At 42.3% G+C, this 14145-nt stretch overlaps 1 protein-coding gene across 2 annotated transcripts in view; it reads left to right on the top strand.

The window, feature by feature from the left end:
- The window catches only part of MTCL3 (MTCL family member 3), a 55283-nt gene that overhangs the window by 33061 nt on the left and 8077 nt on the right, over nt 1-14145 (top strand). The window contains exons 5-7 of one of the 2 annotated variants that reach the window (XM_045805586.2): nt 2750-3925; nt 5328-5634; nt 6349-10442. In XM_045805586.2, coding sequence (XP_045661542.2) covers nt 2750-3925; nt 5328-5438 — 1287 coding nt within the window. In that variant the 3' untranslated portion in view covers nt 5439-5634; nt 6349-10442. Of the gene's footprint in view, nt 1-2749; nt 3926-5327; nt 5635-6348; nt 10443-14145 lie in introns of those variants that run through there. The other variant, XM_087865473.1, reaches the window with a different exon arrangement.

Genomic DNA, 14145 nt, shown 5'->3' with positions numbered 1-14145 from the left:
GACTTAGACCACAACCAGCGCTATTTTGGTTACATTCAAGCTGCAGCATTTCACTAACATTTTTTTTTTTTTTTACTAGTAAATAAAGGCCTAGCCTTGCAATCAAGGAGTTCTACCATACACGTAGCCCAACCTAACTTCCCAGTCTCTCCTACTCTTACTGCCTAACAAAGCCTAGCTTATGTAAAAGCATATTAGATTTGCTTATTGCTGGTCACTTTTCTATTCAAACATTGTTTCTAATTTCTGCATGATATTTGACTCTCCTGCCCCCACCACACCTTTAACCATTTCTTATGTGTCTCTCTTTCCTTTCTTCTTCTCTTCGGTTGCTTTCAAAACCACTGCCATAGCTTCAGCCATCACCTCTGTTTTTGTTTTAGTTTTTTTCAACCATCACCTCTATACATCTCATTCTCACGTCCTCCCCTTTGGACCTGAACTCTCTACAGGGCCAGAGGTGTAATCTTTGTAATCTTGGGCCTCCGATTCCACTTGCCTGTTGATAGATGTTTTCACTAGATATCCCTCCACTGACACACCTCAAAGACAGCAGTTTAATACTTAGACACATCTTCTTCACGCCTCCTCCTCTTTGTTCACTCTTTGTCCTGTCATCAGCAGCACCGTCCATCAAGACACTGAAGCTGGAAACATCAGGGTTACCTTTGAGTCTTCTGCTGATGTGATATTAATATTGTTGTGTGTCCTTGGTTTCATACTCGCTGAATTCATTTGAGGGCTCAACACATAGTCTCTTGTAGAGCCGCTTCTCTCTGTCCTTGTGAAATGGATTTTCATGTCAAATCGTTCTGTAACATACATTCTCGTCCTTCTCTCTCACTGTGCTCCTGGGAATTATCTCATCTCTTCTCTCTGTGCTTCTGCCCTTTCTTCTAAACCCCTTCTAGAGGAAAGTATGCAAACCAACACATCTGATTTCTTTTCTTTTACCCCATTGTCCTACTTTCCTTCTCTTGTGCTGCTTTTCTAGAGGCAACACGAATGGTGGAAAGAATGAGTTTTGGAATCAGTCTGGATACAGATGTGCTCTGTCGCTTATTAACTTGTGCTCTACCAAGTTAATCAACCTTTCTGAAGCTCATCTGCCTTATCTATAAAGTAGACCTACATCACCTTCCCCATAGGGCTAATGTCAGGGTCTAATGATATAAAGAATGTGACGTCAGGCTCTGTGCATTAGGCAGCCCTCAACCCTTCCGTATTCATGCTCATTAGCAGAAAGGAGAACAAAAGACCTGTGCCCTGCTCTCCATCTCTTCCATCTCAAAGGTCTGGGCCACATTTAATGAGCAGCTCTGGCAGAAGTTCATTATTCTCACCTTCAATACCAGTAGTTGCTGCTACTTTACCACAATTCATCTCAAGCACAGCTGACTCATTGCCAGGCAAGGATGGCATTTTTATCTCCATTTAAAAAATGAGAAGGGGCGCCTGGGTGGCACAGTCCATTAAGCATTTGCCTGCGGCTCAGGTCATGATATCAGGGTGCTGGGGTCAAGTCCCCCATACAGCTCCCTGCTCAGAGGGGAGTCTGCTTCTCCCTCTCCCTCTGTCTCTCCCCGCCCCCACTCATGCTCTCTCTCTCTCTGCCTCTGTCTCTCTCCCTCTCAAATAAATAAATAAATAAATTTAAAAAAATTTTTTAAATAAGGGAAAAAAATCCACAGAAGTTACGCGGTTGACCCAAAGTACATACTTAAAAGAGAATTTGGGGAAAATGTCTTCAGGAAATGCGTCCTTGGGCATAATAATGTACTTTGATGTTAGTTAGTTCTCAGCAAGTTATTTTCCAATTTTTGTTTGTACTTTTCAACTTAGTCAATGATTAGTGTTTGCAGGTTGTCCTAAGAAAGAGGAGAGCTCCTATAGGGTCTACTCCATCATCCATTTACCGGGCAGAACCCACTTTGTTCATTTCAGACTGATGGGAATATATCTTATTTTTAAAGCGATCTGGCTGAAACACTTGGCAGTTTCTCCTTGGATGGGCCATTTCAGTGTTAAATTTTCCTTACTTGAAATAAGGCCTTTAAATAAGCAATTCTGCCTTGAAGAAAAATGGAGGAGAGATTACTTTCTTTGCTCTTTCAGAGTGATCATGAACTTTAGAGTCAGACAGAACTGAATTCAAATTTCGCCTTTGTCTTTTGCCACTTATTAGCTCTGTTAACCTTGAAAAAGTTCTGGAGTATCTTTAAACCAGGTATTTTAATATCTATTACTAAGTTTACTCTAAACATTCAATTAGGTCATACGTTTAAAGAACTTTACAGAAATTATCTGAGAGCCCATGCCCAATAAATAGCAGTGAGTGCACAGCAGGTGGAAAGTTCCTTCTGAGGAATAGGTTCACATTTATTATAGTCCGGGGAATTCAAATCATGTAAAAAACAAATCATACAAAAGGAACATTGTCGAAATGACAGCCCCACAGTTGTGCTTAGTTACAATATGTGATAATTTCTGAATAGTGATGACCATAGTGTTTCTCTTTTTATATTTCTTTCTCTTTCTGTTTCCGGGATGTGATATTGTCCTAATCTTTTATCTGCCAAATAATTTAAACGATTTGGAGAAAATATACAGCATCTACTTCTCTCTGTCTGTCTCATTGAATCTTAATTACAAGAAACAAGCAATTACTTTTGCAGGTGTACTTTTTTTTGTTTTCTTGATTTACATAAAAATGATCTCCTACCCTCTTCCCCTCTTTCTCCCAAATGAGGAGGACAATGAAGATCTGAAATGCCAGCTGCAGTTTGTGAAGGAAGAAGCTGCTTTGATGAGAAAGAAAATGGCCAAGATTGATAAAGAAAAGGACAGATTCGAACACGAGCTTCAGAAGTACAGATCCTTTTATGGAGATCTGGACAGTCCTTTGCCGAAAGGAGAAGCAGGGGGGCCTCCGAGCACCAGGGAGGCTGAGCTCAAGCTGCGGCTGAGGCTGGTGGAGGAAGAAGCCAACATCCTGGGCAGGAAAATCGTGGAACTGGAGGTGGAAAATAGAGGCCTGAAGGCAGAACTCGACGACCTGAGGGGGGACGACTTCAACGGCTCGGCCAACCCCCTCATGAGGGAGCAGAGCGAATCCCTGTCGGAGCTGCGGCAGCACCTGCAGCTGGTGGAAGACGAGACGGAGCTGCTGCGGCGGAACGTGGCCGACCTGGAGGAACAGAACAAGCGCATCACGGCGGAGCTCAACAAGTACAAGTACAAGTCGGGCGGCCACGAGAGCGCGCGACACCACGACAGCGCCAAGACCGAGGCTCTGCAGGAGGAGCTGAAGGCGGCACGCTTGCAGATCAACGAGCTCAGCGGCAAGGTCATGCAGCTGCAGTACGAGAACCGCGTGCTGATGTCCAACATGCAGCGCTACGACCTGGCCTCGCACCTGGGCATCCGCGGCAGCCCCCGCGACAGCGACGCCGAGAGCGACGCGGGCAAGAAGGAGAGCGACGACGACTCGCGGCCGCCTCACCGCAAGCGCGAAGGGCCCATCGGCGGCGAGAGCGACTCGGAGGAGGTGCGCAACATCCGCTGCCTGACACCCACGCGCTCCTTCTACCCCGCGCCCGGGCCCTGGCCCAAGAGCTTCTCCGACCGGCAGCAGATGAAGGACATCCGCTCGGAGGCCGAGCGCCTGGGCAAGACCATCGACCGGCTCATCGCCGACACTAGCACCATCATCACCGAGGCGCGCATCTACGTGGCCAACGGGGACCTGTTCGGACTGATGGATGAGGAGGACGACGGCAGCCGCATCCGCGAGCACGAGCTGCTCTACCGCATCAACGCGCAGATGAAAGCCTTCCGCAAGGAGCTGCAGACCTTCATCGACCGCCTCGAGGTGCCCAAGTCTGCGGACGACCGCGGCGCGGAGGAGCCCATATCCGTGAGTCAGGTACAGTTCTGCCTATTGCGAGCCACGGCGATGGCGAGGCTGGTCCGCGGATTCGTGGTCCCTGGTGGGGCGTCTCCGCGCACCGACCTCCGCGCCCCGCTTTAGGGAAGTCCCCGCTCAGAGCCTCACTGGGCTTCGTAGCCCCACAGCACACCTGTTCTCTCACACGGTCCTTCTTCAGGCCTCAGGTTTTCGTAACCCACTTAGTAAGTCCCTCCCCTCTGTTTTGTTTAAAAAGGAAATTTACACCCCCCCTCAGTTTTTGTGTAAATATTAAGGGCTTTTTAAGATATATTATTATTTGTCAACATGTTCAGTATTACTCTACTGATTCTAATGGATCGAGCTGAAAGAAAATCCCAGATGGGAATCTTCGATTATGCATTTGCAGGTTTTGAACCAAGATTGAAATTGGGTTTAAACATTTTTTAATTACTAAATATCCAGGATTATTGTATAACTACTGACAAATGTACAAACCAGCAATAAAGAGAGAGGATAACTGTGTCTACAGCCCTACCAAAAGGAACACATGGAAGTCAGCCCTTTACCACAAGTGGAAGTAAGAGGATCATTATTTTTAGGGGAAAAAAATCACTGCCAGCTCTCTAGAGGAGACTCTCAGGACTGGGGAAGGAGTGTTTAACTTTAACGCAACACCAATTCAGAGAAATAGTAATAACTATTCCCGAACAGGGAAAACCAGCATTTTTCCTTCATCCTAATTTGTAGAGGCACAACTGATGAATTGGACTGAGCTGCTCTAGCCAGGTATGGTGGCCAAAGACCCATGCATTTTGTCAGAATTAACCACACACGAGAGAATTTGTAAAACGTAACAGGCAGCACAGCCTCTCTGGCAAGCCTCCTGTCCTGTATCCATTGGAGAACACACGGAAGTACAACAGCATGCATGGCTTTTAAGACACGCAAGAGATTTAAATTTAAAAATCAGTGTATACGCAGAAGCATGATATTAAATTAACTGCCTGTTAGTCACAACTAGAAAAATCGCAACCCTATTGCTTCTTTACCTTGCATGTTGCTCTGCTTTGCTCTGGAAAAAAAAAAGTTTTATGATAAAACTTGTTGAATTTTGAAATGTTAAAGCTTATTGTTTCTCTACTTACGTCAAATGGTTGGTTTTTAGTTTCTTCGTAGCAGATTTTTGAATACTCGAAGCATGTGGGTTTTCAATTACACCATCAGGGGAAAAAATAGAAATCAGAGTGAGAGAAGGCACTGTGCTGCGAATAGGTTTCAGATTTTGTAAATACAGGCTGAAGGGAGGGTTCTTCTTCATCGTAAATTGAATGAATGCTTAGATTAGTTAATATAAATTTAAGTTTTAAAAATTATTATTAATTAACTCTTCTCTTTGTCTTTGCATTTACCTTCCCAGATGTTCCAGCCTATCATTTTGCTTATTCTCATTCTTGTATTATTTTCATCACTTTCTTACACAACAATATTTAAACTTGTCTTCCTTTTTACACTGTTTTTTGTACTGTAAATCTTTCATCATTTACCATTCATTGTAGTATTTTCAGTTCATTTATTTTCCTCACCCTTCAAGACAAGAAGTAAAAGAAGTATAATTTCTGTAGTAATCAATGCTATAAAAACACTGAAGACTGCTTATTTTTTTAAAAAGACACATCTTACCACTACCAAATTCAATAAGAAGCCCAAGCATTAAAATATTTCAGGTAAGGAAGTAATTGTGACTTTTTTATATAAATCACTTTAATTTTTGCTTCTTTCTTTTACATCTTAATCTGTACTCTTCTTGATAAGTAATTATGACTGTAAAAATTGACTAGATCTTTCAGTTATTTCTTAGTAGTTGACTATTATGATAATTGAAAAGCTGGACATTCACAAGATGGTCACATTTCAAAATATAGATAGATGGATTTATAAAGTATCTTTGTTAGGTTGCATCAGACTAACAAGATAGTTTTGATATCCAGTAAATGTTAGCAAAAATTATGGGGAACAAATGAAATGTGACCATCATGGAAAGTAAGCAATTTGTCGTGATGCTTTCTGATGGTATTCTGTTTAAAAAGATGTGTTTGGAAGCATGAGAGTGGATTAGGCCTTAGTTCATTGAGAAAGTGATTATATCCCTCTTACTGCATATGACCAGCTCTAAGCAAAACAGCCATTTCTGCATTTACCTATTATATTTGGACATTTGTTGCCGATCAGATTTGTTGCCTGGAGTTCTGTCTTCTCTCAGAGATTATCACACAGAACTGCTTCCAGAGCAGGTAGTAGAGTAGGGAAAAAATAGTCATTCTCTAGAATTTCATTAAGTCGCAGTCCAAGGCCAGTAGCATAGGTCCAGTGGGAGTTGCTCTCTAGATATAAACTCACTTTGGTGAACCGGGCATCTCCCTTTCTTCTCATCCTTAAAGTGGCCCAGAGAGGTTCCGTGTACCCAAAACCTACCGTTCTGTTCATCTTGTTGACAACTTACCCAGTGGAAAGCTGGAATGCATCACTGCCACCAAGATTCAGAAATACCAGCACTCGTGGAAGTCATGCACTCACAAATGCTTTGCAGGTTGGCTGCTGGATTTGAAAATCTGTGGTAAAGTGAGGTATCTTACGCCTCAGCATCAAGTGTAATATGTGGAAAATCTTTGCTCTACTGTGAAAGTTGGTTCTAGTAACAATCTCTTGAACCCTCATCCCCCAGTACCTCCATTTCCCTTTGAGTAGTAATTTTTTGAAAAGAAAAGAAAACACTTCACAGTTCTTCAGAATTCAGTTTAAAATAACTGCTCTTAGTCTCCATTGTTATTTACATTTTTCTTTTTGGCTTTTCTTTTGTTTTGTTCTGGAGGGAAGAGAGACCAGGAATGAGGAATAGTTAACCAACAGTTGGAATCTGTCACTATCTACTTGGCTTTTCATCTTAGAGATTCAAAAGGCTAGGCAGAACTTTATGACAAAAAGAAATGAAATAATCTACGTGCTGTATTTAATCAATTATTCCACTATTTACTTTTTTTTTTTTTTAATTATCTCAGGGAGAGCAACCACTTTAAAAATCAAAGTCTGTCTGTTAGATCCTTGATTAAGCCTCCAGACTGCCATCTCAGAGGGACCATTTTGGTAACAGAACTGAAAGTCAATGTTTGATGGCTGAAATTTATCTGAACTGTTTATTGCCTTTGAAGCCAGATACACCCACCTAAGCAATGATTCTCAGCTACCTATGGAACATTTGGTGGTTCATGGAAGTGTTGTAGGTGGCCGCAATGACTGGGAAGCTCTAATGGCAGTAAGAGGACAGGAGTCAAAATCTCAAATAATTGTCCCACCCAATGGCTAACACTGTCCGTCTGATGAAGCATGGTATGCCGCGTACTTGTTCACTTCAGAAGTATCCTGGGTATTCATACCTTGTGTGTCTTTAAGAAACAGGCTTCAGAATTGTAACTTTCTTTATCATGAAAGGAATTAAGAACTCAGCATCTAGATCAGTGATTTTCAATCCTAGCTGCACACCAGAATTCCTGGGATGTTTCTAGAATTGAGCCCCTACCTCACCAACTGACACTGAATTTTTGAATCCAGGCATTTGTATTTTCTTAAACTGCCAACAACCATTTCTTTAGATGTTTGAGTTGTCTAAAATATGTATACGCAGCCTGCCCCAGGGTTACAGTGAACGATGTGATGCCAGCTCTCTAGAATCCTGGGCTGTCTAGCTTTCAGGAAACCTTAAAGTTTCAGCCATTCAGTGGATGTCCACATCCTCTCTAGAGCATTTCCATCTTTGTTATTCGGCCTTTGCTTCTAATGATAAAGCAGTTCTAATTCCACAGTGGTGCAGTGTTAGAAAACTCTCCTTTCATTAATACAGGTTCTTGAAACCAACAAAAGCAGAGAAGACAAATAGGAATGATACATGATGGGAAGGAGGACCAAGATGAATAGTGCGTGGGTGCGGGGTCATGCACACACCTGCAGATGTAGGCACATGCACACCCTCAGTTAGAGACTCAAGCTGACCACACACACATGCACACGCATGCACACACACTGACAATCCACCATCTTGTGGCTTCGTATACAGTTATCTACGCCACAAAGCTTCCCATGTGGTGTGCCACAAATCCTCCGGAAATGGCGGTACCAGCTGACTCTGCTGTTGCCAAACCAAGATGAGAAGGCATATGCAGGAGATGTGAGAATGCAGCGAAACACAGAGTATGGATCCCTGTGTATTTAACGAACATTGTAATGTGGCGGCTGGTAGGTGCGGACAAAATGAAGTTTGGTTTTTTACTCTTTTTAGCACTTTCAATTGGCCGATGGACCCCAGCGGACATGTAAACAGCTAACTCTAACAGGTACTCTTACTGAAGTGTAAAAACAAACAAAAAGGCTCGTGGTTGCCATTGATTTTTATTGGACACCTGATAACATGTTGACTTTCCCTAAGAAAACCATAAAATCCCAAGACATTCTTGCATGGAATGATACCATAAGTAAATAAATAAATACAGGGGTGCTGCATATACTTCCACAATATCTTGTGGCCTGAATAAGAAAGGAGAGGCTTGCCAAGGGAGGTCTGGGCTGATCAAAACACCAGCCTCATCCTTAGATATCTTGTTAGGAATTAAAGTCATCCTGGCAACAGGGAGATTAATCTCACCTATGAACTTCTAAGGCATTGGTTTTAGAGAAGAATTCATGAGAATCTTGATCTTCATCCAGGCACTCCATATATGAGACCCCAGGAAGAAACTGAGGAGGGCAAACAGGACTGACTTGGCTCCCGCTCCTGGATTCTGGAGGAACTGGGGTCACTCTGACAGCCTCTCTGAAATTGACAAGGCAATTTTACCATATAGTTAAATTACAGGGAGACTCTTTCCCGCTCTACCCCACCCGCTGCAAAACCCACTTTCCAGTTTGTGCCTGCATGTAAGCACACACCTCTCTCACGCCGTGGTGTACAATGAGACATGCATCCAGCATGAGGGATTCAGACCTGCCTCTATCTCACGGGACTGCTGGGGGCCGGTATTTGCGAGGTGGTCTTAGCAAACTGCCAACAAGCACAAAGCAACCTAGTCCCTTGCTAACTTCTCCCTGGAACTTCAAGCTGTTCTGTGGGTACCCACAGTCGGTGGTACATCTCTCCCTTACATCACAGGCTATAGATGTGGGAACAGAAGTCAACAAAGATGGTACCCAAGACCTCAGAAAGAGAGTCCTCTGTATCTTCTTCCCCTCCCCTTGATCCTGTTACTTGCTTTATCTTTGTTGTACAAAGCTAGTTCTGAAAGAGGAACACCCAGATTTCTGTGTTCATCAAGAGAACAAAGTCCCCCAATTATAGACAAGGAATTTTGTCCTATTTTTTTTTTTACCTTTGAAGCTGTGCTATTTAAACATGACACTGAAGAGAAATTCAAACAAGCAAAACTTACTGTAGAAAATTCCCTTGCATGCACGTTCTTGGGTGTAGGAAGAAGTGTCTTTGGTAATTTGGCCAGGATTTAAGAAAAAAAAATTTAGTTGGCTATTTTTAAGCATAACTGACTCAAACTCGTAAAACAAAGGAAAATTCAGTGCTGAGCCTGGAATGTGTATTGGCCTGCATTCTGCAACCTTCGTTTCAGTCCGTGTGGTAGAGTTGCGACACGGTTATTTAATCAGCTGCCAGTGAAGTTTGGTATGTCAGTTTGGTCTCAAAGCCTAACTCCAAATACCCGTGCACTGTTTGTGCTGTTTTCCTGTAGAACTCCAGCCACTTTCATCTGGTAGTCATGGGCACATCCTCTAATGGAGGGTAAGGATTGAAGAGAAAGTGGCGGAGGGTGATAGCAGAAAGTGACAAAAGCTGTTGATTTTCTGTAGTTTCTGCTGAGTGTGTGGGTTGAGCTGCTTATATAGCTATGTTAACAAACAAAACTCGTTACGTGATTATCAAAGGCTGGCAAATAATATTTGTTCCTTTCTGAGGTGGTCCAACATAACATACTGTGAAAGTCAGCACGTCCGCTCTTTAAATTCATGTCGAAAGTACCTGTCTTAACCTATGCATTTGAAAATTAAGAGGGTGTGAGGGGGAGAGAGAAGCTCATCAGTTTGCCCACTGGCCTCCAATGGCTTAGGAAGGGAAGAGAATTTAAGAACTTTTTTTTTTTTTTTGAAAGATACCTTATAGAGTCGGTTATTAAAGTCAGAAAACTCAGTTCGGCATCTAGTTTGTAATTTCCTTTCTTCTTCTTCACAAATATGTGCAGCTTTTGCACAATCCTTGTTATTTCCTTTGTATCATTAACTCCTGGACAGATAAAACAGAGCTCAGCTTTTTAAATAGGACAACCCGTGGGTCAGCCTCAGTCAGTCATTTAGAACTTCAGAGGAGGAATGTAACATCACAAGTCAGCAAAATTAGTTTCTTCTGGATTTTAGGTGACTCTTAGGAATCTGAGCTCCTTTACCTGAAAAAAAAAATGCAAAATGTGTCTCTGCTGAGGCGCCTGAGTCATTGCATGGGATGGGGGGGGGGGGGGGTCTTAGCCTTCTTCTAACCGCTTAGGCTCCATATAGTGAAAAAAGCCACAGGGAAGCAGCCAAAGGAGGTAGTTGACCGAAAGTTAGGATCCCCCAGCCTTGGATGTCACAAGCTCTTTGTTTGAAGTCCTGATATTTGTAGAAAGTAGACGGATTCAGAAAAGCAAGGTGAACTCAAAATAGATAAGAAAGAATGAAGTCGTGGGACTCATCCTGTGCAAAATATTTCAATGGCGACAGCGTCAACAAAAGAATACGGGGTGAGGGCCGAGGACAGCCATTGGGGTACCTACCGTGTTTTCGTCTCATGTGGACTTCCCGAGAGACCTTGGTGTGGGCCATGGGTCTGGCTGGCCCTGCGGAGTGGTCTGATCGCTGTTCACAGGGCTGCCCTGAACTGCGGCTTTGGGCCTCGCTGTCCGCACCCTTGTCTTTAGATTCTTTGCCATAGTCTTCCCACGTCATGATGCCACATTTCTTTTCACCTGGGCCCCCACCCATACAGTTAGCAGCCACCCAGATAGTCTCCCATTCTGATCTCCCCGCCCTCTCCCCGCTCCATGTCCCGTGAAAGCGATTCTTTTCCCGAGCTCCAATCAAAGCTTATCTATATTTATGTGTCCCTCCCAGTCCTTCCTGTGTGCTAGCTCTTCTTTTATGTGCCAGGGTGGGACTAGCCAGTAACTGTTTCCTCTGTCAATGAAATGTTATTAGACAATTACAAACTGGAAATAATGATGATAAGTCTAACATTTGTGGTAGAAGATACAGGTGGGGGGGCAACCCCAAGGAAGGCCAGTGGGGAAGGGAAAGGGAGTAGGGAGTAGGGGGTTATTGCTGTGTCTTCAACTTTAACCAGCTAAAGGGCCTCTCTCTGGCCCTGCTTTACTGCTAGAACTTCCGCCCAGAGAGAAATGACGCTGGGGGGCCCTCTTGTGGTGGACTGGCATTCCCGAGGTCTTTTTCTGGAAGGAGGTAGCTCTAGAACAATCTGTCCTGTTATTAGATTTTGTTGTCATCATTATCAAAAGCTCCCAAGTCAAGAAGCTGGAATATATATAATGAGATACTAAAAAAATAATTTGAGAACAGTAAACAAGATCTGTCTCTAATTTTAAATAGCTCATACTCCTAAAATGTTTTATTGTTTTATTGTTTTATTCTTCAGAACACAGACCAGTACTTAAAAAGAACGGTTAGTTTAAGACTGTTTCTTTTGAATATTTCTGTCATCTGGAAGTGCCTGTACATAAGCCCCATGACAGATCTGCTTGGCTAAAAACTCTGCTGACATGCTACTAGCCCTCAGAATAGAAGACAGAGCCCACATCCCATGATTCTAGGGGGAAAACATCCAGCACTAGGGAAAGAGTACATTCACCGAAACACAACAGTCTAAATATGGGACAATCTAACGCTCTGTGTGCAACTCTCATAATCTTATAACCCAAAACAGATACTTGTAAGTATCAAAATTATATTGCTTTTGCTAAGACGGAATCCAAACCCTGTCATTCTTGGGCTAAAGTAACACAGGACCCAATTGGACATAACTAGCTGTGGAACTTTAGAAAAATCAAGAAACCCTGGCCTCATCACCTGATTCCAAAGTCTGGGGAACGTTCCAGCTTTCATGATTTTTTTTTTTTAAATAATTCTCTGAGTGATTGCAGAGTACAGCAAGGCTGGGAGTGTAGTCCCCTTGATGGAATGCTGTGGGACAAGGAGGAGAGGCTCTTCACATTTGTTTGTAAGTTTATTTTTAGGTAGTGGACCACTCAGGATGTGGGCAGTCATGCCACAGGTTACATTTCAGGAATCGTCAGCATTGACCAAGCTTGTTGTGAACAAGGATTTGTCTTATTCTTCTTCTGGGCCTTAGGATTTGACAGTATACCTCGTACAGAGTTGGCACTCACAAATATTTGTTAAATGGAACATTAACTGGAGAGCCCGAGACCTCGCCCTAAAGAATGGAAGATAATTTAAGAGTCAGGAGAGTTCTACTAAGCAACCCAGATCATGTATCATATTGTGTTTTGAAAATTGCAAAAGACATTATTCTAGAAGGAAGGATTATTTTAAATATGTCTCCTATAATAGCCTCTAAGTTTTAATGTGCGTAAGAGTGAGTTCAGTTTTTCAAAGTCATCGCTTTTCCAGTTGTTTCCATTTCCTTGCCAAGGATAATAGAAATTCAATACCCTTTCTCCTGGTAAATATGTTTGAAGAATAAAAGAAAAGGGACAGAAAAAAACTATACAAACCAGAAGTCAGAAGCCAGCCAGGCTCATACACAGCCAGAGTTGTCATAGCATAAAGAGATTAAATAAACGACTGCTTTGCAAAGCTTCAAGATCATCATTCAGGTGAAAACTATAAATTAAATGTGTACTGGCCTGCTAGAGGCAAAGTTGGAACGTTTACCCCAGATTTTCTTCAACCACTAAATTAAAATCCTTTTATCTTTGCATTTGGCCCCAAGATGTGGATTATCTCAGGACACAGACCTCTTCAGATAGCAGTCATCAAGATAAATTCTCTGCTATTTGACTCCTATGTTATACTTGGAAGATGGAGTATCATCTCCCTCATACAGACTTAGAAGAAAAATGAATTTAGAAGTTGACCAGGCCAGAAATCAACCTCCCATGCCCCAAATCCTTTTCTCTGGGTTCTGTTCCCTTCCCTTGAACTCCTTGGAATTTTAAACTTCGAGGCACTCCACCAAGAATGAGAAGACGGGGATTCTATTCCCGGCATTGCTAGTAAGTGGCTCTGTGACCTTGAGCAGATGACGTAGCATCACGGCCTCTCTCCCCAGCTGTAAAATGAGAGGGTTGGCTAGATGATTTCAGAGGTCCTTTCTGGCTCTAAAATTCTCTACATCTAGAAACACCTGCTATGACACTTACGCACTCAGTGTTCTTCTTTCACCCTTTCCAAAATGTTTTAGTCTGTGGTCTAAGATTATTATGCATATAGACATTTTCAAGTCCTTTTCAGGATTTTCCTTTTTTGTTTCTCAATACCTAGCTGGTGTTGCTACATTTACTTTACATGAAGTGTTCTTTTATTCGTGTCCTTACATATTAGTTCTACATCGAGACAGGATTAGTGTGGCACAAGATAGGCACGATTCTTCTGAATTCTCTCCAATACACACAGCATTGATTTGGGTCAATTTCATATTTGAAGGCAAAATATAGAAATGGTTTAAAAGCAATCTAGATTATACCACAAATTGCATTTTTACCATAAGGTTTTCAGCCATCTTGACATCTGCCTGAAAATGTCAGTCGCTTCAAGATATCTGAATATCCCTGAAGGCCTGAGTACACCAACATCGGTCTTTTTATGTAAATAACAGTAGGAACTTTTCTTAAAGTTTTCTTAAACATTTTTAGTGGAAAGATTCAAAAGCACTTGTGCTGAATATTTATTGCCTTCCTATGTTTTCATCTTTTGGGGATATATATATATATATACATATATATATATATATGTATGTATATATATAGTGCATGGAAATTGAACTTAATACATATAAAAATTATTCAACAAAAAGTGTTGGTAAGCACTAGAATAAGTGATAGACGTGGGTGAAATTCTTGTCAAAGTCTTTTCCTAGTTTTTGGTTCTGCCTAATTTCAGGTGAGCTTTACCAT

Source organism: Ursus americanus, chromosome 11 (assembly GCF_024610735.1).
Source record: "Ursus americanus isolate L20-20 chromosome 11, mUrsAme1.1.p, whole genome shotgun sequence".
Taxonomy (NCBI): Eukaryota; Metazoa; Chordata; class Mammalia; order Carnivora; family Ursidae; genus Ursus; species Ursus americanus.
This window is presented reverse-complemented; position numbering and strand designations above follow the sequence as displayed.